The sequence below is a fragment of the Martes martes genome (genome assembly GCF_963455335.1).
Source record: "Martes martes genome assembly, chromosome: 4".
Lineage (NCBI taxonomy): Eukaryota > Metazoa > Chordata > Mammalia > Carnivora > Mustelidae > Martes > Martes martes.
The window spans coordinates 139,546,165-139,573,826 of NC_137891.1; the positions used below are offsets into that span (position 1 = coordinate 139,546,165).

Here is a 27,662-nt window from a genome sequence, read left to right on the forward strand (position 1 = left end):
TCCTTCTCTATAAAGTGACATTCCTCATCCTCTATTTCTTGGACTTGCCCTGTGGTTTAGACCTAACTTGCAAATCCCCAATTGCTATTCTCTGCTATTCCTAAATAAACCTCCTTTTGCTGGTCAAAGAACTTACATTTCTAAGGTTAATAGTAGCAAAGATGTTTCCCACCTGGGTTCATAGGAAAGGAAAAAATGGCATGTCTAATTCTTGTTCTTATGTTTAGAAAATGACATCCGTTGTTACTTCCAAAGATTTCTTCTGATGATTCAGTTAGACAGTAGAAAGTAGAATGATATATATTTCAATACAAAGTACTTACTTTAAATTCCATTCTTCAGGATGTTTTAATTCAGCTTTCTTCCATTTATAATACTCTACAATAAAATTTGGATCTTCAAGCACTGAAATTAGAGTTTTGAAAAAGGAGCTGTGTATGCATTCTTTAATAATAGCTCAAAGTTTAAAATAATTTACTTTTCATTAAGTTGATATATGGCAATGATACACCCTATATAGTCCAAGTCACACTACAATGCTCACTTTACAAATTTCTTCCTTTGCCTTGAACTTTGAAATAAGTAGATTTTTCTTTAAAGTTTTCATTATAACAACACTTGTTTATATACCATTTATAGTAATGAAAAAGGCATTAAAATAACTCATACAGAAACTACAGACACCATAGTTTAACAAAGTTCTAATTCAGCACTATGAGTAAAAAAATAAAATCTTGGAGTTGGAAGTGACATTACATAGGTCTTGATCTTCTACAAAGCAAGGTTTGTCAATGGATGATCACTCAGTCCAGCCTCTGAATGAATCAATCCCTTGCCAATGACAGAAAACTCCCCTCCCTGTGGTTGGGAAACTGCCTATTCCATTGCCAGATAGTAGGTCATAATGTCTTTCTTTCTTTCTTTTTTTTTTTTTCATAATGTCTTTCTTAATCTGAGTGCTGAGTTTCCACTGGTCCTAGTTCTGACCTCTGGAGCAATACTAACCAGGTTCATCCTTTCCCCATAGGAAAGATTCTTTCTAATATTGAAGATAGCTCTCAGAGCAGCCTCAGTTCCCTCAACTTTATCTTAAGATATGGCTTCTAGAGACCTAAACATCCTGGTAGTGAACTCTGTTAATGTTCCTGTTGAAGTTCACATCCAGAACTGGCTCAGGATCTTGATTTCTTTTGAATAGCAAAGGTGTAAGCAGGTTACTGCCTCCCTTGACCTGTGTGCTACACTTCTATCAATTCATCTCAGATCTGCAGTAGTATTTTCTGGAAACAACATTACACCACTGGCATATACTTTCATTGTTAATTATAAGCCTTATGCCTTCAATCAAATTAACATAAAATTTATTGAAAGCCAGATCGTACGGGGTGCCTGGGTGGCTCAGTCATTAGGCATCTGCCTTCGGCTCGGGTCATGGTCCCAGGGTCCTGGAATCAAGCCCCACATTGGGCTCCCTGCTCAGCGGGAAACCTGCTTCTCCTTCTCCCACTCCCCTGCTTGTGTTCCCTCTCTCTCTGTGTCTATCAAATAATCAAATCTTTAAAAAAAAAAAAAAGCCAGATCATACACAGACACACACAGACACACAGACACAGACACACACACACACACACACACACACACACACATATACCTTATCTATCTATCTCTCTATCATCTCCCTATTTCTTGTAATTGTCCTGGTTTAGTCTTGAACAATTTAACTGACCAGATGCTTTCCACTAGTCTTACCTTTATCTGGAGCTTCCCTCAAACAATGATTCATTAATCTCTGCTAGCCTGATGAAATATGTCAATGATAGAAACAATTAAACTGAATAGTTTTCCTTTTCTTCTATTAATATTACATAATTTTCACTAGCTACAGTGAGTTCCTGGCTTTGACTTTTTTTTTCTTCCTTCACACACACACAAATACACATACATTCTTTTTTTTTTTTTTAAGATTTTATTTATTTTATTTGAGAGAGCACAAGTAGGGGAAGGGGCAGAGGGAAGGAGAAAAGCAGACTCCTGCTGAGCAGGGAGCACTGGGTGGGGCTCAATCCTAAGGCCCCAGAATCATGTCCTGAACCGAAGGCAGATGCTTAACCAACTGAATCACCCAGGCACCCCTATTAAGAACATACATGTTAATATCCTTTATTAATATTCTTTTTGTTGGTATTTAGACTTATGCTCCTCCCCTCATTAAGGAAGGCAATCTGAGCTCTGCAGGGTTCTTAGTGAGGTCTCATTATTTCCTTTAGATGATTATAATAACTAATAGTAAGAGTTCTTCCTACACATTGGGCACCTGTAAAGTAGGTGACTACCATTACAATATACATTTTACAGAGGAACAAATAGAAAATTGAGTAATGTCTTCTCATTGGGGCTATTCATTACCAATTAGACATAATTTAAATATTAGGTTTCTATTCAAGGATGATTCATGTATTTCCTTACTTTTTTTTTGAAATCACCTTTCCCACATTTTCTATTTGAATATATACATTAGTCTCTTCCTTATATGTTATGAATCCCCAAATGGCATGGTCATCCTTCCTGAATATTTCCATTAATCTTATATCACTGACTCATTTTCTTCATTACTTTCTCTACTATCTGAGAGACAAAAAATGCCACAGTATTTATACAAACTTTTATTTTAATGCTTCCTATTTTATCCCTATAATTTTTTCATTCGGCATTCTACCATGCAACTATAAACTTCTTAAAAATCTCATAATATGTACGTTGTCTCTAATACACAGTCCATTGTCTAGACATGGAAGATGCTCAACGAGTGATGGTGACAGGAGGAAAATAATGCAGGCGGAAGGGGCACATGAGAGCAAGTAGGAGGAAAGGACCAGTGAAATTTTGTCAGAAGTTTTTGAAGCTGAAATTCCCCATTATGACCATATCTTGTCCTTGTGACAGTTTTGTAGTCTGTGGTAGAAAATCATCTTCTATTGGCTCCATAATATACTTATTTCTTCCCTTCCTTCTAAAGATCACTGTACATCACCTTTACTTTGTTTTTTCCATGACACATCTCTTGTCCAACATCTGTATAGGTTGATCTAATTTTTTTTTCCATGGCTGGGACTGTCACATCCAAAGAAACGTAGTAGGATCAACTTGCCTTAGCACGTTTTATCTTCCACACATATTATCTCATACTAACCATAGAACAACTTAAAATACAGTGGGATGCTTCTATCAGTGGAAAGAAATGAAAAACGAGGCACAAAGAGTTAAATGACTAATCTAAATTCATTTAACTGTATGTGGCAGAACCAGGACAGAGCTATGGAGTCTCTAACTTCCAACATCGTGCTCTTCCCACGGCAGCCTTTCCAACCTTGGTTGCACATTGTAATCACCTGGGGAGCTTTAAAAATGGCTACTGCCAGGTCTTGCTCCCAGAGATCCTGATGTAATTAGTCTGGGGGGTGTGCCTTTTACATGGAAGTTTTTACAAGCTCCTCTGGTGGTTCTAAGAAGCAGTCAAGACTGAGAGCCCCTGCATCACAATGAGATGATGCTGCCTCTTGCATCTGAATGCATTCTGGAGATACTTGTCCTTATTTCTGGCTCAAAGACTCAAAGAATGGAAGTCTTTTAGGGTGAAAGCAAGCATCCCCCTGATGTTTCAGGGTGTCTGGTCTGTCTGATGACAGCAAACAAACACCAGGATGCCTCCACTCAGTATTACTGGTCTGAAGGATTTCTTTCCTTTAACATAAACATTTCCTTATGGAGATCATATTCAGTCATTAGGGTGCTGTTGCCCACAACCATATGTATTGGTTCATTCTCTGCCAGACTTTTATTTGCCATTCTATACTGATGGACAGGGAACAGTGGATCATCAGTACGTTTCCCCATATGATTGCCTATGATTATAAACTAATAATTTTTGAAAAATGTACTGCATATACTTCAGAGTTTGGATTTAAAACTCAGGCTATATAGAGACAGCATTTTTGTACCACCTTATAGAGGCAGTATAGCATGATAAAAAGAGCAACAGATGGGGAATCAGAGAATCTGGTTCAAGTCCTTAGAGCCACAGCCTACTGGTACTAATTAATAACAGCCACCTTCACTGAGCACTCACTATGTGCTAGGCACTATTTTAAGTCCTTCAATGCTATGAGGCATGTGCTCTAATTATTCTCATTTTACAGACAGGAAGGGAACTTGCACAGAGAGGTTAAGAAACCCACCCGAGATCACACAGCTAATAAGTAGCAGAGCCAGGATTAAATCTCAGCAATCTGGCTCTGGAATCTACACTCTTTACCACTGTATAATATTTCCTCCTACCTGTGTGACCTTAGGTAAATTACTTAGCTTCTCTCTTTTTTTTAAAAAAAGATTTTATTTATTTATTTGACAGACATCACAAGCAGGTAGAGAGGCAGGCAGAGATGGGGAGAAGCGGCTCCCTGCCGAGCAGAGAGCCCAATGCAGGGACCCTGGGATCATGACCTGAGCCGAAGGTAGAGGCTTTAATCCACTGAGCCACCCACTTAGCTTCTCTTGATCTTGGTTTTCTCATCTGTAAGACAGAGTAATAATCATAATGCCTGGTTCATCGACTTGATATACTAAGTATGACATATATTAGGCATTCGGTAAATACTGGTTGACAAATGAATAAAAGAATAAGATGGGGATGATTAAAAAACAAACAACAGAGTGTACCAGGTAAACTGTATTGTACATGAATAAACTTACTATTACTATGGTACACATGACTATGGGTAGATTTGTAACATAAAGATATGGAAAAGAGTTAATACCCCAAATCGAAATAAAACCACTCATCAATATGAATAAAAAAGCTTTTACAAATATGCATGAGTTTCATAATCTTTGCAGTGATAAAAATGTAACTGTAGGGGCATCTGGGTGGCTCAGTGGGTTAAAGCCTCTGCCTTCGGCTCAGGTCTTGATCCCGGGGTCCTGAGATCGAGTCCTGCATCGGGTTCTCTGCTTGGCGGGGAGCCTGCTTCCTCCTCTCTCTCTGCTTCTCTGCCTACTTGTGATCTCTGTCTCTCAAATAAATAAATAAAATCTAAAAAAAAAAAAAAAGAATGTAACCGTAGAGGGGAACCTGGGTGGCTCAGTTGGTTAAGCGTCCAACTCTTGATTTTGGCTCAGGTCACAATCTCAGAGTCATGACACTGAGCCCCAAGTTGGACTGTGCTGGGAGCGCAGTCTGCTTAACATTCTCTCTTCCTCTGCTCCTACTCCTCTCTAAGAAGATAAATTAAATTAAATTTTAAAAAAAGAATGTAACTGTAGAAACTGAAGTTATTAGAAGTTTCCCTTTTATTTCTCAGTAGCTGAAGAAGCATTCTATAATCTCAAAGCTTCATCTTTATTATTGCCAGGCAATTAGGCTGTTTAAAAAATAGTATTGGATCTTATCCAGCTGAATTACCCAAAGATAAAATGGCCAGCAGCACATGTAAGGTTTAAATTTAATTTTTAAAAAATGAGTGTTCGTTATTATTAAAGGAAAACTCCTAAAACATTCTTATAACAAGTCCTAGGGGAAGAACAGGCAGGGTGATTGTGAAATCTTGCACCAAGGGCTAGAATCAGTTGCAGAAATTCTTCTGGGCTAGAGACAGCCACTAAAGCTATTGCCTTCACAAAAAGGGATGAATTACATACTAAGTAGTGATAGCCATGGAAATGAGAACCAAATTAAACATTTTCATGTTAACTCTTTTGAAGAAGAAACTGCATTATTTCCTTCCTTTTTTAATTATTCTTTGTTGCAAGAGAATCATTTCTACATTCCCTGAACTTCTGGCATGTGCTTCTATTTTTTTTTCCTTAACAGTTTGAAGTTCCCAACTGCTTCTATATATTTACATGTTATTCCATAAGACACCATTTTCTACCAGTTGTTTTGTTTTACGGTTGAAGGAGCTGGATGCTGAGTCTTTCCCTGGATTGTGCCAACTGTTTCTGGATGCCTTGTCTGTTAAGGGTTCCTGCCTCCTGGATCCCATCTGAGTTCCTCAGTGTTTCCACATAGGAGGTACTCAAGATGTGTTTGCGAGTTGACTAGCAGTACCCAACCACAAATCTTTGAAAAGAAGTAACTATTCATGTACTCTGGCATCAAAAGTATAAAATTCTTTATACTCATAGTGTTGCCAAAGATTGTGTTTCTTTAAGCACCTTAATTATTGTTCTTAATCTTAATCTATGATTAGTGAGGAAGGTAATGGTGATCACAAAATAATAACCAACATCCTGAAAGAACATGTAATTTCTTAGAAGTTACTCATCTAATTTATTTTAAATATTTGTTAAGCTTGGTATTACTTTCTGCTCTAATTTGTGCCTTAAAACTACAAACTGTTTTGGTGATCTTTTGGTCTATTGAAACCAAATATGAGACTATCACAATAGTGAGATGAAATTCAGTGAGACCACAGATTAAGACTGTGGTCTCAGCGTGGAGTGGAGAGACAAACATTCTTAATGTTGTAGGAGATCAAGTAAACAAGGCTTAATTTGGGCAGTAAAGAGCTCCAAGAAATGCCTATGATTTTGGTTTAGGCAAGTAAACTCAATAATGGTGATCCACAACTAAATGGGAGGTGATAACGATGGGAGGATAGGTTTTGGGGCAAGATGATGAATTCACTTTGGCATATCTTAAGTAGGAGATGCCTGTAACCCATGTGGGCAAATGTCCAAGGCACAGTTGTAAATATGCATGCAGAATTCAGAAGAGGGCCTGATTAGATATGAGGCTTTGGGAATTACTGGCAGATAGGCATAGTGAACAAGAGCACAAGTAAGATAAAGGCTAAAAAGTTATCACTGAACCTGGAAGTTAGGAAGTCATGGGTCACTTCTGAATGCTCCATTTCAGCAGGATAGCAGGGCAGCAAACTGGATAACCTACTTGGATCTAAATTATGAAACAGCACACTAAAGATTCGATCAGATGGGACTAGAAAGTTGTCCAGCTCTCCCCTTCCATCTTTTTAGCTCCTAACATATGATGGCAACAAGGTGATTTTTCCTTACACTGATAGAATTGAAAGCCTTAGGTTCATATGTTTTCTCACTATTTTTCTACTTAGTACTTTCTCTGGCTTTGAGGATAATTGTGTTTAGAATCAAAAAGTCTCCTCTTGCTATGAAGGCTCCACATTTTGGGGTGGAGTAAAGTTAAGTCTCATAAGATTGATAGCTTCGTCTTTTATTCCTCCAATTGTCTATCTTCTTCTGACTTTTAATGAGACTTCAGTCCAAGACTCTATACCAAAGAGGAACTAAATTAATAGTTGTTGAATGATTCTTATATAGAGGTAACAGGGAAGTTTATCACCTTCAGATTATAAATATATGCCAATTAGTCTTTGAAAGCAAGATAAGTTGAGAATAATTAAGAGATTAATATATACCAAAAGGACATAAGATAAGGCTAGATCACCTTACATGAACTTCTGTAGTGTTCTGTGGCTTTTGATGTGGCTATTGTAGACCATGTCTTGTAGTAATCATTAAATGAGATTTCTTTAATTGATCTGAAAATATACATTAAAATCAGACAATGAGTATTTGCAAGTTTCCTTTTTAAAATTATTTTATCAGAGTAGACTGTTTCAGATAATATCCTGCCATAAGACATTGAACAGATTTGTAATTTCTAACAAATGATCTAATATATCAATTTCTCCACTAATACATACAAATCACAAAAAAGAAAAACTCTCCAAAACATATTTCAAAATAAAAGTAAAAAATGTACACCCATGTGCATATTATAAAAAGAAAAAAAGTTTAAGATATCTGCCTTTCAGATTAACTTTAAAAAAGGATTTTAAGAAAAGCATCATACTTGCACATTTTTTCTTTCTACAGTAAACTGTTTTCTTAAATATCTATGCTAAATTTCAGTAAGATCACCTTTATTTCCTTTTTATTGTGAGGAGAAGTAAAACACCAGAACTGAGATCAGTTTCATTTTCACACAGAATCTGGCCATTTTCATACAGGGAAAAAAACAACTCTTCTAACAGTCCTGCCTGCACTTATCCTTCCCTGTGCTAATATTACTCTATCCTAATGGGAGAGCAAATATTGTTGTAAAATATGGAATGGGATCTGCTTAACAGGCACTTAAATAACTACATTTCTAATTTTTTTTTTCCTACAAACAACTTAATTGCAGAGATTCTCAACACTCTAGAAATAAAATTTTCCTTTGGGATGTTTTTCAGACATGTGAAATCACCAATCAGCTGGCTTAAATAGATGCTGAAACATCAGACATAAAAGACCTTATGTCTGTTTTCCATTTGAAGTTCTTAGCTCTTCAGAGGAAGCAGCAACTTTTCAATTAAAAAAAAGTACACCAGCATTAATTTTATAGGTGAACTGCAGGTACCTTAAATATTGGACTCATTTTGGAAATGAATGGGACAACATCTAAATTCTTGAACGCATCATTTATTTAAATGATAATTACACATGTCTAATTTTAAAAGTAACATTTTTCAAATGTATTATTGCTTTTGCAGTCACACCAGTAGAAATCTGAAACGGGGTGACAATAAATTAATCAGTACTATTATTGCTTCCAGAGCTATGTGCGGTGCTTTACACCACTAAATGATATATTAAACTAACATTAATTTTGCCAACGAAATGTTTCGGCATTTGGCAACAGAGGTAGCAAAATGAAAGGCTGCATTATATCTCCTGCATGAAAAAGCTTGTGATCAATTTGCTGTCACAGATCATTTAGCAGACAACAATGACCCAAGAGGAAGGAAACTGTCAACACACTGTCTCGTGAAAAAAAATACACCATCTTTAGGCACAATCGTCTCCATTGTTTTTTTGTCTGTTTGACGATGACCCATGACCCTCTCCCTTCCCAGCGGTGTCCTGTTCAATTTCAAACTGTTAGCCTTCAGGGGTTTTCTTTTCTTCCCCAGAATAATTAAAAATATTACCCTAAAAGGTATAACTTTATAGAGTTTGAATATACAAAGCAGAATGTCTTAAACATTTGAGAATACTGCATTTTCAATTCTGTAAAAGAAACAGTGCCTTAAAATAAGAACAATACAAGATACAACAACAAAACAGTAACAATTTTTACGATTATTCAGATAAGCTACTAAGTTTACAGGGAAGTATAAAAAATACATGTGTTTATACTTTGAAACATTAACAGGAATTTACCGCATACTGTCATTGCCATTATGAATAAGAAAAAGTAGAAGCTAATCCAAAACTGAACTTTAGAGTTTATTATCCTATTGGGAAAATAAGATATATACCCAAATTAGCAAGTAGAATGGTTTTACATATTAACATGTGAAGTGTTACATCATTTAAACAGACATTTGGAGATGACGACAGATACTTCTTTGGCAGGGGCAGTAAACTAAAAAAGTTGGAAGAGAGAGATGTAACTTTGTCTTGGAGGCTTTAGGGAAGGACTAACTTGGGATATGGATCTGGAACAGATGGAGGAGGCAATCTGGGTGAGAACAGTATTAGCAATAGCTTAGATGGAAAAGAGCATGGTGCATGTGTAAAGAGCATGTTGGGGGGAGAGACGATAGTAACGAGGTAATTGACTAAGGTGGAGAGTTCCAATTTCAGAGGAATTCGAATTTGACAAAATAAGTGAAACTGGGCAATGCAGGTCTTCAGATTTAGGCAGAGAATGGGTTAGAGTTGACTTAGGAATGATTTATTAGGTGATAGAGAGCAATCAGAAGTTCTTGAATAAGGCAAGTAAATTATGAACCGAGTATGTGAGTAAGAGTTTTTTCTGGCCTCAGGATGCAGGGTGGAGTATATGAGAGATTAAATGCAGGGAGACAAGTTAGGAAACAGATGCAGTAATTCAGGCAAGAAATGCAGAGCTAACAGAAGGTAGGAGCAGAGACTATGAAGGGAGGAGATGAATCTCTGACAAGCTAATGAAATGCCAGGACTGGTTTTCTGATAGGGTGTGAAAGGTGAAGGAATCTGGGGTCAGATATTCTTCTAAAGCCCACAAGACCATTTAGTTTTGCTAGTAACAGAAAGCATCTAGAGACTCTGAAGTAAAATATGAGTTTAAATTTAAACATGGGTTTTAGGTGATGAACTTTAGAAGTGTGATTGAGAAATTGAGACTGGAAATAGGAGATTTGGGTCAAATCAACAAAAAGGTTGATAGATGATGCCATTAGGGGAAACAAACACAGAAAGAGTAAGTAAGTGTTTAGAAAAGAAAGATCAGAAACCAATTCATAGTTAAGAGGAGCCAGTGAAGGAAACAAAAAGGATCATTAAGGGAAGCAGAGAGTCAGGGTAGTGCCAGGTCATGGAAGCAACCTCCCAGTCATTACCCAAGCCTCCTGATTAAGCCCTTACAAATCTCTGGATATATAGTCACATGATATCATGATTAAGAGTAAGGAAGGCTTATGAAAAGCAGAGATAGGCCGAAAACAAGGTCTCGTAAACCAGTCAAGTCGTGAAGGCAAAGGAATACCACTCAAAGGAAATTAAAAGTGCAACTCCAGTGAACACATGAATGACAGAAAGCAAAACAGCCTTATTGCTAAGATGAGATAGTTTGAGTGGCCTGGATAGAAATCAGACCAGCTGCAACATCCCCTCAAGACAAAGCCTAATCCAGAGCAGGGCCCGAACTCTCTCATTCTGTGAAGGCTAAGAGAGGTGAGGAAGCTGCCGGAGGAAAGGCTGAAGCTAGAAGAGGTTGGCTCATGAGGTTTAAGGAAAGAAGCTGTCTCTATAACATGAAAGTGCAAAGCGAAGGAGCAAGTGCTGATGGAGAAGCTGCATGAGTTATCCAGGAGATCTAGCTCAGATAACACATGTAATATTTCATAACCCATCCTTCACCTCCGTTTATTGTTAGTAAGTAAAAGTCTGTAGAATCATGTCCAAAAGATGCTTCTCTTCTCTTGCTATCTGGCAACCAATCCCCTTCTCCCCCCCTCCCTTTGGTTTTGTATCTCAGCTCCTGATACACTTTCGTTGTCACTGGCATCTGGATTCACTTTTTATTCTGGATGACAACTTACTTTCCCTTGGGTCAGGCTGTGGAAAATACGCTCTCTCATATCTCCATGCTTTTGAGTGTGCTATTGCCGCTGCCTAAATGTCCTTCTTCCATTGCTTGCAGGTGAATTCCTATTCTACCTTTAGAAATCACTTCGGGCAACACCTTCTCCTGGAAGCTGGCCTTTATATGTCCCTTCCCCTACTCTGGGACTCCAAGCTTTAGGAAGATATTTCTCCCTCCAAGTTCCTCCAGCATCTAGATCTTGTCTGTATAACACCACTTACTAGAAGTAATAATGTAATAAAATAATTACTAGATATGGCTCAATGAAATGTTGGATTGCATTTGACAGCGGTGGAACCAGTGACAGATGACTTAGTAAAAAAAGTACAAGCATCTAAGGAGGGGAGAAAAAACCATAGGGGAAGAAGTTTCTACCCAATATGACTCATTTTAAATATGATTTCATCTGACCTTGGCATTCCCCTCAGTCGTGATCCTGGCACTTGCTATGTGGCCTTCCAACTACATCCTCTGGTAGAAGCTGCTCCCTATATGGTCCTATAGGACTGATAGTCAGGCATACTTCTGTGCTATCTCCCTTTCAGAGAGCAGCTTCCAATCTTAGATTATAAATCACGTGAGATCAAAGATCACATATTATTCAGATGTGTGTCCCCAGGATGGGAGCACGGTGCCTGGCAGAGAGGAAATGCTCAGCGAATACATTTTAAACAAATGAGTAAGTAGGTGTTCTCTCAGAAGCTGCTCTATATCTTGTTAAGTGGTAATCTGCAGCCCTGGTACAAACATTCCAGAGGACAAGCACAAGCTTAAATCACTTTTAATTACTGAATATCAACTGGATTCCCCTGACTATATTCTACTCAGTTCACTAGACTTTGCCTATGTTTTGTTATATCTTTTGGAAACAGGGTTTAACTGTCTGGCTAGGCCTCTGGAATCCATTCCTATAATCAGGTTAATTCTTTTAGCTCATGAAGGAGCGTAAAGTTCTAGTATACGGTGCTAGACTGACAAGGCTAATAGCAGAATCTCTCTTGGAATAATTTCTGCAGGGCCTCATTTTACAAAAAATTTTACAAAAAACTAAAAGCTAGACATAACTGAGCTTTATCTCATAACAAATGTACTAGGAGTAAACATTTGGATTCACAGATACATAATAAATTGCAACCTTCTCTACACTAGGAGGATAGAGTATCACTGAAATCTACAAAGCAAATGTATTGCTTTGACTGAATCCTAAGATTTCTCTAGAGTTTTCAGGCTAGCACTAGGTGAACACCACAAATAAGACCTGATTCTGGCTTCATTTATCCTTGGTTTCATTCAGAGGAACTGCCAAAGCTAGAACCACAGAAGTTCTTCTGGCCTCCTCTTACTGCCTTCTCAGTAAATGCTAGCACTGTAACTTTATTCATTGCAAATAATTATACGACAAAGAGAAAGAACTTTGTAATATTCTAGGAACCTTCATGCGTTATGGGGGATAAAACAGTGTTTATGCATTCAACAACTATTTACCAAAGGTCTATTCTGTGTCAAGAAGGTCAGTTGCTTCTCTCCACATTGACGAGTTTAAGGGGCAGCAATGTCCTTTACTCAATGCCAGCCTGGTGCACTACCCACTAGACTATGCTTGTCTTTCTGAAATTTTCCAATACCTTCACAAACCAAAGCCACTTGTGTTACATAATTTGTTCATCTTTTATACAGGGCCAGTCAAGGAGACCGAAGCTGAAGCACATTATTTCAACACTAGTTAACTGGCTGTTTTCTACATCTGACTGATTATCAAATTAAGGCTGATGGAAATGTTCAAGAAACTAAATGCTGCAGAACCATTATGAGAATACTGACCTATCCCTTGTTCGGGTGTCCATAGCTAAATTGATGCCGCATTTTCATGTTGTCTCCTAAAAGATACAATGGCTTCATCCTTATCTCACCATTTTCCTCTAGAACCTTATCTTTTCCTAAACTACTTAGCTTTTTGTGATCTATAGTGGTTTGTACTGATTATGTTGCCAACATTTTTTTTCCTTTTCAATAAAAAAAAATTAAAAGAATAGGCAAGTTCATATAATTACATTACATAATAATTACATTCAATTTTAATTCAACCATCTAAAAAGAATTCAATAACTTCTCACATTCTTCCTGAAAACATTTTAAAAAAGCATTTTTAAAGAGATTTATTTCCTTTTCTAAATTAAAAAAATGAAAATTCAATTATGATAAAATATATATATAAATGGTTTAAATCAATATCAAGATTTAAATCAGCCCTATTGATTTAAGGGCTCTTGGCTGGCTCAGTTGGTAGGACATGCGACTGTTGAGCTGACCTGTGAGTTTGAGCCCCATTTTGGGTGTAGAGATGAAAAGGAAAGAAAGAGAGAGAACAGGAGAGAGAAAGAAAGAAAGAAACGGACATGGAATTAATAAAGAAAAACTTACCTGATAACTTTATCTGGATCTTTAGGAAACTCAGGGCCATTATCTCTCACTGTAAAGAAAAACATAAAAGGATTCTGGTTGACTTGGAAGAATGAATATATAGTTTTATGTAAACTCTTCCCAAAACCTAAATAAAATGGTAATAAAAGAATAAAAATAAAGTATAGAACTTCAAGGAGAGGTAAAGAAAAATGGTAAGAAAAATGTTCAAGATGAGGGATGTGTGGAAGGCTCAGTCAGTTAAGCATCTGGCTTGTGATTTCAGCTCAGGTCATGATCTCAGGTCGTGAGATTGAGCCCAGTGATGAGCCCTGCATCTAGCCCTATGTGGAGTCCTGCACTGGGCTCCACGCTCAGCAGGAAGTCTGCTTCTCTCCCTCCCCCTCTGCCCCTCCCTCTATTTGCATATCTTCTCTCCCTCTCTCAAATAAATAAATAAATCTTTAATTTTTTTTTTCCCAAGAGGAAAGATGTTAAGTGGTAACTGTCTTAGCCAGGAATTTGAAACCTAATGACATGAGGAGGGGACACTAATCAAAAGCATGTGTATTCATACTTCAGAACTTGAGAAACAATTCAGGAATTGGAGATGTTAGATGCCTTTGAAAGGTAGGAGGTATAGAACAGATATCAAATACTTATATCCTCACCCAGTCAAGCAGATGATCACCACTACTGAGGCAGGAGGAAAGATACTTCCTGGAGAAACTGAATCAGACAGACTCAGAACTGAAGGTTATTAGGTACAAAGCAAGATAAAAGAATGGTGAGGGACTGGAAGCAGGGATTAAATCACATAAATCTTATTGGATAGAAAAGACTCCTTATTCTTTCCCACTGTCCAGTTCTCAGAGTTTAAGCAACTAGTGTCTCTCTCTCCAGGCACAAGACTGGAGGATTGTTTTCAGGAGAAATAGTCAGGCCTGACTATTGACATGGATAGGTTTTCACTAAATAAACTAATAAAGAAAGATATAAAACCATCAACAAGTCTAGTCTGTATTCAAATATTTCTAATATTTTTAATGATTGATTTCCATTCTTCATGTGTCCATCAATGGATGAGGATCACTACATGTTTGTGTAAAGTCAGTATCATGAAAGATAACAACCAAAACAAATAAGCAGGGAGGAAAGCAGGAAATAGAAACATACTTTGCTGGAAATTTTCCAGAATATAGAACAAAAAACGAAGAGATGGACAATAGGGAAAAATACAAGTTTCAAAATTAGAGGATTGGATCAGTAGATCCTACATCCAAATATGCGGATGTTCAAAACACAATAGTGAAACCGGAGGAGGGAAATGATAAAAGAAATCACATAAGAAAAAATTTCAGAACTAAAGCATTCAAATTTGAGATTTAAACATCCAAGCAAATGTCCTATATGATGAGCGAGGAAGGAAAAAAACAGACACACACAAAACTACATCAAAAAACATCCAAAAATTTGAGGGGAACCTGGGTGGCTCAGTCACTTAAGTGTCAGCTCAGGTCATGATCCCAGGGTCCTGGGATCAAGCTCCTGCCTCAGGGTCCCTGCTCAGCAAGGAGCCTGCTTCTTCCTCTCCCTCTGCCTGCTGTTCCCCTTGCTTGCTTTCTCTTCATCAAATACATTTAAAAAAACCTTCATTTATTTATTTTTTAAAAGATTTTTTTAAAAGATTTTAATTTATTTATTTCACTCGCACACACACAGACACACAGAGAGAGAAACAGAGAATAGCAGAGTGAAAGGGAGAAGCAGACTCCCTGCTGAGCAGGGAGCCTGTTGTGGGGCTCGACCCCAGGATCCCAGGATCATGACCTAAGACACTAAATAAACACTCAACCCGCTGAGTCACCCAGGCACCTCAAATAAAATCTTTTTTTTTTTTTTAAAGATTTTATTTATTTATTTGACAGACACAAGTAGGCAGAGAGGCAGGCAGAGAGAGAGGAGGAAGCAGGCTCCCCGCCGAGCAGAGAGCCCGATGCGGGGCTCGATCCCAGGACCCCGGGATCACGACCCGAGCCGAAGGCATAGGCTTTAACCACTGAGCCACCCAGGCGCCCCCTCAAATAAAATCTTTAAAAAATTTCAGTTCCATAGGGATAAAGAGGAAATTTGAAAAGTTTTAGAAGGAAAAAAATCACGTGTGAAGAATTGGACATATGAGTGAAATCAAACTTGTCAAGAGCAATACTAGAAACTACCAGGTAATAGGATCTTTACAATTCTGAAATAAATTTCCAAACTAAAATTTAACTAAATTGTGAACATAAGACAGTGGAATAAATACATTAGTAGGCACATAAAGTAATAAAAGATTTAGCTCTCATGTACTAGCAAGCTCCTAGAAGAAGTGCTCCAATAAAATGAGGGAGTAAACCAAGCAAGACAAAAGCAGGGGATCAAGCAGGAGCTCCAATTTAAGAAACAGGCAAAGCTTCATCCCAGGATACCTGCCGGAGAACTGTCAACTTAGAACTGGAGGAGGCTGGAATGCCAGAGAAAAGAGGTCTCCAAGGGAGTGAAATGCAACTGATGGACTACCAGGGAGTTGTTTTACAGATTTGTCACAAATTTTAGGGGAAGAACAGATAGTAGATATATTAAAAAAAGAGGAAGGGAATGAAAAATTGGGCCATTTGTACAAGGAAAGAAAAAGAATCATTCATGGTTCTTTTGTGACAAATAATTATTAAGCCAGAGTAAGTATTAATGTAACCAAACTATATTAGGAAGACAGGGAGAGAAATATGGGTGGAAGGAGTATAAATCTAAATCTCTGTATTTCAGATGAAGCCTATAAATAATATCTAAAACTGAACACCCCGGAAATATTAGTATTAAAAACCTTGGAAATATAGTCATAAGTTCCAGGAGAAATATGTGTTGAAAGCTGTTGGTAGTTTGTGTAGGTGGGACAGCACTCAACAATGGAAGGTGTGGGGTACCAAGGTCTGCTATGTTTCATTAAAAACCAATTTGTGCGCTTCCAGAGAAGATGGTAGAGTAGGATCCTAAGCTCACCTTATCCCATGGATACAATTAGATAATACCCACATCAGTGTAAATAACCCAGAAAACAACCCAAAGATTGGCAAAACAGATTCTTCACAGCTAAAGACAGTGAAGGGGCCATATCAAAAAGGGTAGAAGGGGCAGAGACTTGGTCAGGAGCCAAACAGACCTGTAGACTGTCTACAGGAGGGAGGGAAACCACAATTGCAGAGACAGAAAGGAAATAGACCCTCACACCAGGCACTGCAAGGACAAGGAACCTGGATGAGGAAGATGAATCCCCATGACATTTGGCTTTGAAAACCAGAGAGGCCTAACAATTAATTGGTGGAGCTTAACACTTTAAAAATCAGCAAGCTCTGCTTTAGGAGAGCCAGGAGGGTGACAGGAAACTGAGTCCCTGCCCTTAAAGAGACAACACAACAAAGAGCCCTGCTGAGATACTGCACAGAAGCAGCAGTTTGAAAAGTACCTGGAGTATATGGGAAGAAAATTTATTTACCAATCTCAGAGCATGTGCTGGATGGGCAAGGAACTTTGAGAGGCTTCTCCAAGAACAAAAGAGCTATTGCATGCCACTTGCCTCCTCTGCCACCAAAACTAAACACATGGACATCTGCAGGAACCAGTACAGCACCAACAGTCCACCTAGCTGGCTAATAGCTTTCCCTGTTTCCCTGTTCTTCTGTGGAAATGCCATCCAAGCCTGGTTAGTTTTCCTAGGCAACTGCAGATTCTCTCCCACAACAGACCCACACAAACCTTGCTAAAACCATAATCCCTGACCTTGCTTTCTCCTACTGATCTGCCATCTCAAATACACCCTTGGTGGGAGCCCACCCAAAGTGGTACTACAAGCCTGGCAGCATGCAAACAGCCCCAACGGGGGCCAGCACCACCCCAAAGTGACTCCTGAACTGGGGAGAGGGGAAGAGAACCATACACTGTGTGGCCCCAGCAGTGGGCCACAAAAGCTTCTCAGGAAACAACACATGGAATGTGCCCAGCAATTTGATTCTACTGCATCTCTGGTAAATACCAGGTCTGACTCAACTCGAGTCCAAAGTGGCCGCAGACTGATCCACTAATATCATAAGGACAAAAGCCTGCTCACAATAGGAAAAGAGAGCCACTGCAAATGACTGGACGGAAGAAAAAAGGGGCTCATCCACAACAGCAGGACACATGCAAAACACATAGGAGATACCCCTGAATCATCAAGTTCTGGTGAACAGAGGATATTGGACTGCAGGGCACTATAGGACCTCTTCATGAGGTCACTACTTTGCCTTTCTAACACAAAGACACAGACAGAGAGAGTTAGACAAAACGAGGAGACAGAAGAATAGGCCTCAAGTAAAAGAACAGGACAAAATCACAGCAAGAGAGCTAAACAAAACGGAGATTAGGTAATATGCTTGATAGAAAATTTAAAGTAATGGCCAAAAAGATATTCACTGGACCTCAGAAAAGACTGGAGGACCTCAAGGAGAACCTCAACAAAAAGATGGAAAACAAAAAGAACCAATCAGAAATGAAGACCTCAAAAACTAAAATTAACTAAAATTAGAAATATACTAAATGGAATAAATAGCAGACTAGAAGAAGCAGAAAAATGGATCAGTGCCCTGGAGGACAGAGTAATAGAAAGAAATCAAACTGAATAAGAGAGAGAAAAAATAATAAACAATGAAAATAGACTAAGGGAACTCAGTGACACCACCAAGCATAATAACATTTGCATCATAGGCATCCCAGAAGAAGAGAGAGAGGAGGGAAGAGAAAACTTATTTGAAGAAATAATAACTGAAAACTTCCTGAATACGGGGAAGGAAGCTGAAATCCAGATCCAGGAGGCACAGAGAGCCCCCAAGAAAATCAACCCCAGGAGTCCCACACAAGGATACACAGTAAAATGGCAAAAAAATAGTGAAAAAGAATTTTTAAAGCAATAAGAGAAAAAAAACAGTTATATACAAGGGAAATCTCATAAGGCTATCAGCTGATTTTTCAGCAGAAACTTTGCAGGCCAGAGGAAGTAGCATGATACATTCAAAATGCTGAAGGAAAAAAAGCTGCACTATATCCAGCTATCCAATACTCTATCCAGCAAGGCTATCATTCAGAAAAGAAGAAGAGATAAAGAATTTCCCAGACATACAAAAGTTAAAGGAATTCATCACCACTAAATTAGCCCAACAAGAAGTGTTAAAGATCTATCTTTGAGTGGAATGGAAAGACCGTAAGTGGGAGTAAGGAAAGTAGGAAGCACAAGAGCACTACAATTAAGTATATCTATAGAAATCAGTCACGGGATTCACAAATTAAAAGAATGTAAAGTATGACACCATAACAGACGAGAAAGGGGAAAGAATGGGTTAAGCCTAAATGACCATCAACTTAATATAAACTGCTATATGCATAAGATGTTATATATAAAGCTAATGGTAACTACAAATCAAAAACTGGTAATAGATATGCAAAATTAAACAGAGAGAAAGGAATCCAAGTATATTACTAAAGAAAACCAGCAAATCATAAGAGAAGACAGCCAAGAGAAGACAGCAACAGAGAACTACAAAAACAATCACAAAACAAATAACAAAATGGCAATAAGTACATACCTATCAATAATTAATTTGAATGTAAATGGACTAAACATTCCAATCAAATGACATAGGATGATGGAATGGATAAAAGAGCAAGACCCAACTATATGCTGCCTAAAAGAGACTCATTTCAGATCTAAAGACACATGCATATTGAAAGTAAAGGAATGGGAAAGCATTTATCATGCAAATGGAAGTAAAAAGAAAGTTGGAGTAGCAATACTGATATTGGACAAAATAGATTTTAAACAAAAATGGTAATAAGAGACAAAGAAGGACACTATATAATCATAAAGGGAATAATCCAACAAGAAGATATAACAATTGTATATATTTATGCACCAACATAGGAGAACCCAAATATATAAAGCAGCTAATAACAAGCATATAGGAAGAAATTGATAGAAATACAATAATAGCAGGGAACTTTAACACCCCACTCACATCAATGGATAGATCATCCAAACAGAAATTCAATAAGGAAACAGTGGCTTTCAAGGACACATTGGATCAGATGGATTGAACAGATATATTTACAACATTCCTTTCTAAAACAGCAGAATATATATTTTTTTCAGGTGCACATGGAACATTCTTCAGAACAGATCATATGTTCAGCCACAAGACAAGTCAACCAATTCAGAAAGACTAAATTCACACTACACATCTTTTCCAACCACAACACTATGAATCTACAAATCAACTGCAAGAAAAACTCTGGAAAGAACACAAATACATGGACGTTAAGTAATATGTTACTAAACAATGAATGGGTCAACCAGGAAATCAAAGAGGATATCAAAAAATATATGGAGATAAATGAAAGTGAAAACACAATGGTCCAAAATTTGGGGGGTGCAGCAAAACCTGTTCTATGAAGGAAGTTTGTAGCAATACAGGACTACCTTAAGGGAAAAGAATCTCAAACAACCTAACCTTACACCTAAAGGAGCTAGAAAAAAGAAGAACCACAAAACGTAAAACCAGTTGAAGGAAGGAAATAATAAAGATTAGAGCAGAAATAAACAAAACAGAAAACTTTTAAAATAGAACAGCTCAATGAAATCAGGAGCTGTTTCTTTAAAAATATCAACAAAATTGATAAAACTTTAGCCAGAGAAAGAAAGAAAGAAAGAAGGAAGAAAGGAAGAAAAGAAAGGAAAGAACAGAAAGAAAGGAAGGAAAGGAAAGGATTCGCTAGGATAGGATAGGAAAGGAAAGAAGGAAGGTAGGAAGGGGGAATTTCAAAATCAAAAATGAAAGAGGAGAATAACAACTGATACAACAGAAATACAGAGGATTATAAGAGGATATTATGAAAAATTACATACTAACAAATTGGACAACCTAGAAGAAATGGATAACCTCCTTGAAACATATAACCTCCCAAAACTGAAGCAGGAAGAAATAGAAAATTTGAGGAGACTGACTGATTACCAGCAATGAAACTGAATCAATAATCAAAAAACTCCCAACAAACAAAAATCCAGGACCAGATGGTACACAGGTGAATTCTACCAAATATTTAAAGAAGAGTTAACACCTATTCTCAAACTATTACAAAAAATAGAAGAGGAAGGAAAGCTTTCAAATTCATTCTATTAGGCTACTGTTACCCTGATACTAAAAGCAGAGAAAGCCACTACCAAAAAAAAAAAGAGAGAGAGAATGAGAATTAGAGGCCACTATCTCTGATAAACATACAAGCAAAAATCCTCAACAAAATATTAGCAAACGGAATCTAACAATACATTAAAAAAATCATTCACCACAATCAAGGGAGATTTGTTCCTGGGATGCATGACTGGTTCAAAATTTGCAAATCAATCAACATGACACATCACATTAACAAGAGAAAGGATAGATTCAGGAAAAGCATTTGATAAAGTACAAGATCTGTTCATGATCAAAGCCCTCAACAAAGTAGGTTTAGAGGGGACAAGCCTAAACATAATATAGGCCATATATGAAAACCCAAAACTAACATTATAGTCAATGGTGAAAAACTGAGAACTTTTCCTCTAAGATGGGAACAAAGACATGAATGTCCGTTCTCACCACTTTTATTCAACATAGTGTTGGAAGTCCTAGTCTCAGCAATCTGACAAGACAAAGAAATAAAAGGCATCCGAACTGATATGGAGCCAGTAACACTTCTACTATTTGCAGATGACATGATATGGAGCCAGTAACACTTCTACTATTTGCAGATGACATGATACTACATATAGAAAACCCTAAAGACTCTACCAAAAAACTATTAGAACTGAAAAATTCAGTAAAGTCGCAGGATACAAAAGTCAATATACAGAAATCCACTGAATTTCTATACGTTAGTAATGAAGTAGCAGAAAGAGAAATTAAGAAAACAATCCCATCTGCAAATGCACCAAAAATTATAAAATACCTAGTAATAAATTTAACCAAGGAGGTAAGAGACCTATATTCTGGAAACTATAAAACATTGATGAAAGAAATTGAAGATCACATACAAAAAAAGAACAATATTCCATGCTCATGGATTGGAAGAACAAATATTGTAAAAGTGTCCATCCTAACCAAACCAATCTACAGATTTAATACAATCCCTATCAAAATACCAGCAGCATTTTTCGCAGAACTAGAACAAATAATCCTAAAATCTGTATGGAAACACAAATGACCCCAAATAGCCAAAGCAATCTTGAAAAAGAAGAACAAAACTGGAGGTGGCACAATACCAGATTTCAGAATATACTATAGAGCCATAGTAATCAAAACACTGTGGTATTAGCATAAAAACAGACCCAGATCAATAGAACAGGATAGAGAGCCCAGAAATAAACCCCTGATTACACGGTCAAAGGAGGCAAGAATATGCAATTGGAAGTCTCTTCGACCAATGGTGCTGGGAAAACTGGACAGGTACATGTAAAAGAATGAAACTGGATCACTTTCTTGTACCATACAAAAAAATACACTCAAAATGGATGAAGAACCTAAATGTGAGACCTGAAACCATAAATATCTTATAAGAGAGCACAGACAGTAATTTCTCTGACATAGGCCATAGCAACACTTTAACAGATATGTCTTCTGAGACAAGGGAAACAAAAGCAAAAATAAACTATTAGGACTATATCTAAATAAAAAGCTTCTGCATAACAAAGGAAATAATCAACAAAACTAAAAGGCAACCTACTGAATGGGTAGATACTTTTTTTTTTTTTAAAGATTTTATTTATTTATTTGACAGAGAGAGAGATCACAGGTAGGCAGAGAGAGGGAAGCAGGCTCCCCGCTGAGCAGACAGCCCAATGCAGGGCTCGATCCCAGGACCCTGAGATCATGACCTGAGCCAAAGGCAGAGGCTTTAACCCACTAAGCCACCCAGGCACTCCTGGGTAAGGATACTTGCAAATGACTTATCTGATAAAGCATTAATACCCCAAATGTATAAAAAAAACTTAATACAATTCAACATTTTTAAAAAAGCCCAAATAATGCAGTTAAAAATGGGCTGAAAACATGAGCAGATATTTCTCCAAAGAAGATATTCAGATGGCCAACAGACATATGAAAAGATACTTAACATGACTCATCATCAGGGAAATGCAAATCAAAATCATAATGAGGTATCACCTTATGCCTATCAGAATGGCTAAAATAAAAAACACAAGAAACAACAAGTGCTGGCAAGGATATGAAGAAAAATGAAGCTTCCTCACTATTAGTGGGAATGCAAAGTGGTGCAGCCTCTATGGAAAATAGTATGCAGATTCCTCAAAAAATTAAAAAATAGAATTACCATAAGATCCAGTAATCCCATTACTGGGTGTTTACCCAAAGAATAGGAAAACAGTAATTCAAAAAGATACAGGAACACCTATGTTTACTGCAGCATTATCTACAAAAGCCAAAATATGGAAGCAACCTAAGTGTCCACTGATAGATGAATGAATAAAGAAGTAAAATACACACACACACATGAGTATTTCAGCCATAAAAAAGTGAAATCTTGCAACTTATAACAACATGCATGAATCTAGAAGGTATTAGGCTAAACGAAATAAGTTAGTCAGAGAAAGGCAAATACCACATGATTTCACTCATATGTGGAATTTAAGAAACAAACAAAATAAAAATGGGACAAACTTGAAAACAGACTCCTAACTACAGAGAACAAATTGGTTCATACCAGTGGGGAGGTTGGTGGGGGATAAGTGAAACAGGTGAAGGGGATTAGAGTACACTTATCATCATGAGCACTAAATAATGTACAGAATTATTGAACCACTATGCTGTATGCCCAAAATGAATATAACACTGTATTTTAACTATCCTGGAATTTTAAAAAATATATGAATTTAAAGAAATAATTCATATCATTTGTTCTTTGAAGCTATGAACATATATTTCTTTGATAGAAAATAAACAATATTTTTAGTTAAAACTACAAACTAGATACTTTGCTGAAAGTTACTGAACTATCTGGTACAACAAAATACAAACAGGAAAAAAAGAGGTTTGTAACTCCACCAAGTAGATCCACATGCACCATCCGGTTAAACTTGGTCTCTACATCTAATGACATCTGTGCATAACAGGCTATCTACAAACAACTCTGCAGTCATCAACAACCAAACTGGGTCTGAATGATGGTGCTAAAGCACATGTTCTTTCACAAGCTGTGCTATTGACTAAATTTGTTTTCCTTTGACATCCAGAAAGTATATTTTCCAGGGGAAGGGGTATTCCTATACCTAACAACAAAAAGCAATCCCTCTAAAGAGAAAAACAAAACAAAACCAGAAGTCTGAGTCATCACCTACTTTAAGCATAGAAACAATTGTCTTTAAAATTGTTCTACTGTTAGGAGGATGAAACAAACAAAAAACCCAATGAACTAATTGGAAGCTTGAACTGAAGGAACAAAACGCCTATCACAACCTCTTCCTAACCACAAGAAGAATGGGATTTACTTGCACAATGACCAGATTTTAAAAGCTATATAATGTAAATTAGTATTATAATCTCCCTGATATTTCTATAATTCTTCTCTATTCTTATTATCATTCTGCCGTAATATCTGTCAGTTATTATATTAGAGTTTATTCAGTTAAGTATCTGAAACTCATTAGCATGACTTTTATTTAACAAAAGCTACAGGAATATGCCTAGCTAAAAGAAAAAATATTATGTTAGGCGTGGCCACTGTTACTGTTTTACCATTTTTACACTCTTTTATTTCCTTTCAACGAAAGATTTTTTAAGATTATATAAACCTTATGCCTTAAAAAAAATCACAATAAACAAAATGAATATTATTTGACTATATAACCACATAGAAATAAAAATTCACTCAGATTAGGGTAAAAAAGGACATATAGGCTTATATAAAATCCCTCGTGACACATTAGAAAATAAGTACCAATACTCAGAAGCTGAGATGCAAGACAGTAGTTATGCGTTATCTCCCTCTAGATCTTTCACCTCCTTCTTCCAAGTTTTATAAACAAGCTGAAGCCTAAATTGGAAGGTATTTGAAAAATTTCCTAGCCCAGCTCCTGACATTGAGCAAGAAGCTCTCTTACAACATCTGTGAAAAAGAGCTCTTAAACTTGACTAACTTAACACCAGTTAGTCAAATCAGGCTGTTAGTGATACTACCTTCCAAGATAGCCTTCTCTTCTCTTTATTTTTTTATTTTAGATTAGTCATTTATTTGACAGACAGAGAGAGAGAGCACAAGCAGGGGGAGAAGCAGGCAGAGGGAAAGGGAGAAGCAGGTTACCTGAGTAGCAGGGAGACTCATCCGGGGCTCCATCCCAGGACCCCGAGATCATGACCTGAGCCAAAGGCAGAGGCTTAACCCACTGAGCCACCCAGGCGCCCCAAGCCTTCTCAATTCTTTTTTTAATTAAAAGATTTTATTTATTTATTTGACAGACGGAGACACAGTGAGAGAGGGAACACAAGCAGGGGGAGTGGGAGAGAGAGAAACAGACTTCCCGCCCAGCAAGGAGCCCCATGTGACGTGGGACTCGATCCCAGGACCCTGGGATCAGGACCTGAGCCAAAGGCAGACACATAATGACTGAGCCACCCAGGCGCCCCAACCTTCTCAATTCTTAAGCAACTTGAATTTTTAGAAAATTCTTCTTCCTGTTTGGCCAGCTGGGACCTGGATGGGTGCTACCACAAGGGATGTTGTAACTACTATGGCGTTTGCTTATAGAACAGATCAATCATGGGGTGCCTGGGTGGCTCAGTGGTTTAAGCCTCTGCCTTCGGCTCAGGTCATGATCTCGGGGTCCTGGGATCGAGCCCTGCATCAGACTCTCTGCTCGGTGGGGAGCCTGCTTCCCCACTCTCTCTGCCTGCCTTTCTGCCTACTTCTGATTTCTCTCTGTCAAATAAATAAAATCTTAAAAAAAAAAAAAAAAACAACAACTTTAGAACAGATCAATCAGGCACCCAAAGGATTTTGTAATTTGTTGTGCAAACTGGAGCACAACATCAAAGGGTGTGCTAGAAATAATTATCTCGGGGCTGTCCCAGGTAGTCTGGTATATGTGAGTACCCTCACTATCAGTAAGGGAGAGGGGTCCAGGTCCAAAAGAGGATGACAGGATTTGGGAAGGTCATCGGGACCTCCACCAGCTGGGTTGAGCTCAGAGCTTGGCGTGTTCTTGTCAAAACACCAACGTTGAGAAGACCTAGCTGCTCAGGATAGGCAAACAACACATTATGGAATGTTTGGGGATGAGAGGCATTTGCATGTCTGCATACCAAACACCGGACTCAGGCTTGGGGTAACCTAAGTGGTTACCCATCAGTGGTAGACCACTGATGATGAGGGAAAAGACCCCTGTATAGTCAAGGTAGGTTCTAACACAAGGCAGGGCTAAGCCTACAGATTCTGGACTATCGTGGCTACAACTTAGTAGGCCTGGAGAAGGTGTAGCTGATTGTAGCTATGTCAGGTTTTTTGGGACGACAGAAGAAATTGCCCTTTTCTATATGAAAGTCCTTCAAATATTTGAAAACAACTTTTCAGCTGCCTTGTGTCATTTCTTCCATGAGCTGAACATACAGGGTTTCTTCAGCTCAGGAAACATGATGCTCCACACTGAGCAACTGGTGTTCCAGGTGAAGGCCCAGTGCATCAGAGCAGGGCAGAATTACCGTACAATGCATGCTCCGTGGAATGGCACTTTCTATGAGCGGATAACATTAAGTTGGTGATCAAATAGCTCCGTAAGAATTTTTTCATAGAGTTCTGCTATCAAGTCAGGCCTCTCCCATTCTTTACTTGGAGATTTTAATCCTCTGATCCCAAATGAATAACTTTATGCTCATCCCATTAAATATGGAGGCACAGGGAAGGGCCATGCCTAGGTTGACGTTCTGGTTCTACGGCTTGCTCTCTGTGGCATCGAGCCAACTAATTCCTACTGAGGAAGAAGCTGAGGATCAGATGAATAAATGTATGTGAAAGCCTTGTGTAAACTAGGAAGTAAAATCAGGATCTAAGTTTACAGATATTTTTTCATTTGGTCATTCTATAAATAAATCCTATAAATTTTTTTTCAATGCCTACAACCAGACACTACCCTGAGGACATAGTTCTGGTCTATAATCGATGCCTACAGAGATGATAGTTCACTGCCTCTTGAGTTTCTCATTTATACAGTTAACTATCTGTTCCAGTTTTGTGTTATTTAAAAAGGTGGTAATTTCCTTTATGCTTTTTCTAGATCTCTTTGTTAAAATTTTGAAATTATATGAAGGATGATTCTTGCAGCATTCTAGTGAGAACTTTTTTCAAGTTGTTACAAGTAATTCTCACTGGATGCAATTTTTTCACAGAAATCCACACAGTTGTAGACTACCATCTAATTTAGGGTTCACGCATTTTCTGCAACTTCTCCCCTGCCCCCTGAGCAGTTGCGCCTGCTGTATCATGGACACTCCTTCCCTGGGAAGCTGTAGGAAGTCACTCTCTTCATGGCACCCAAGGCTACCACTCCTAGTCAGGCTGAGATGGCAAGCAGGCTGATAACTGCTGTCTTGGATTTCCACATATTTCACCACCATAACTAAAGAATGTAGGGAAAACCTGCCAAAGTACTATTTGCTCTTGCCCGTCTGTGGGATGATTTGGCAGTTGGGGCAGCTTTTCTGTCTGACTTGATGGTACAACTGGAGAACCGAAAGGAGTGAAGGATGGCATCTACTAGGCAGGAGGACAAAGGAAGGGCTGACTTCTCTTCAGTTTCTTTCTCATCCTTCCTTTTGACAGGCTAAACCCAAAATCTATTCCACAGAATCATTTTCTACAGCCAATCCTTTAAAACCAGTTTTTAAATTTCCACTTACCAGACTATGAATATAGCTTTGCTATAGAATTGTTCTTTATGATGATAGTACTGCAGGGCTCAATGAAGGGTTAAGTGATATAAATTGTTCATTCCTTCATTCTACAAATAGCA

The 27,662-nt window shown here is 37.8% G+C and overlaps 1 protein-coding gene across 1 annotated transcript in view; it reads right to left on the reverse strand.

The window, feature by feature from the left end:
* The window catches only part of UBE2U (ubiquitin conjugating enzyme E2 U), a gene marked incomplete at both ends in the record, with an annotated part of 58,531 nt that overhangs the window by 15,222 nt on the left and 15,647 nt on the right, over positions 1 to 27,662 (reverse strand). The window contains 3 exon segments of the mRNA XM_080802256.1: positions 324 to 405; positions 7,486 to 7,574; positions 13,571 to 13,619. Coding sequence (XP_080658382.1) covers positions 324 to 405; positions 7,486 to 7,574; positions 13,571 to 13,619 — 220 coding nt within the window.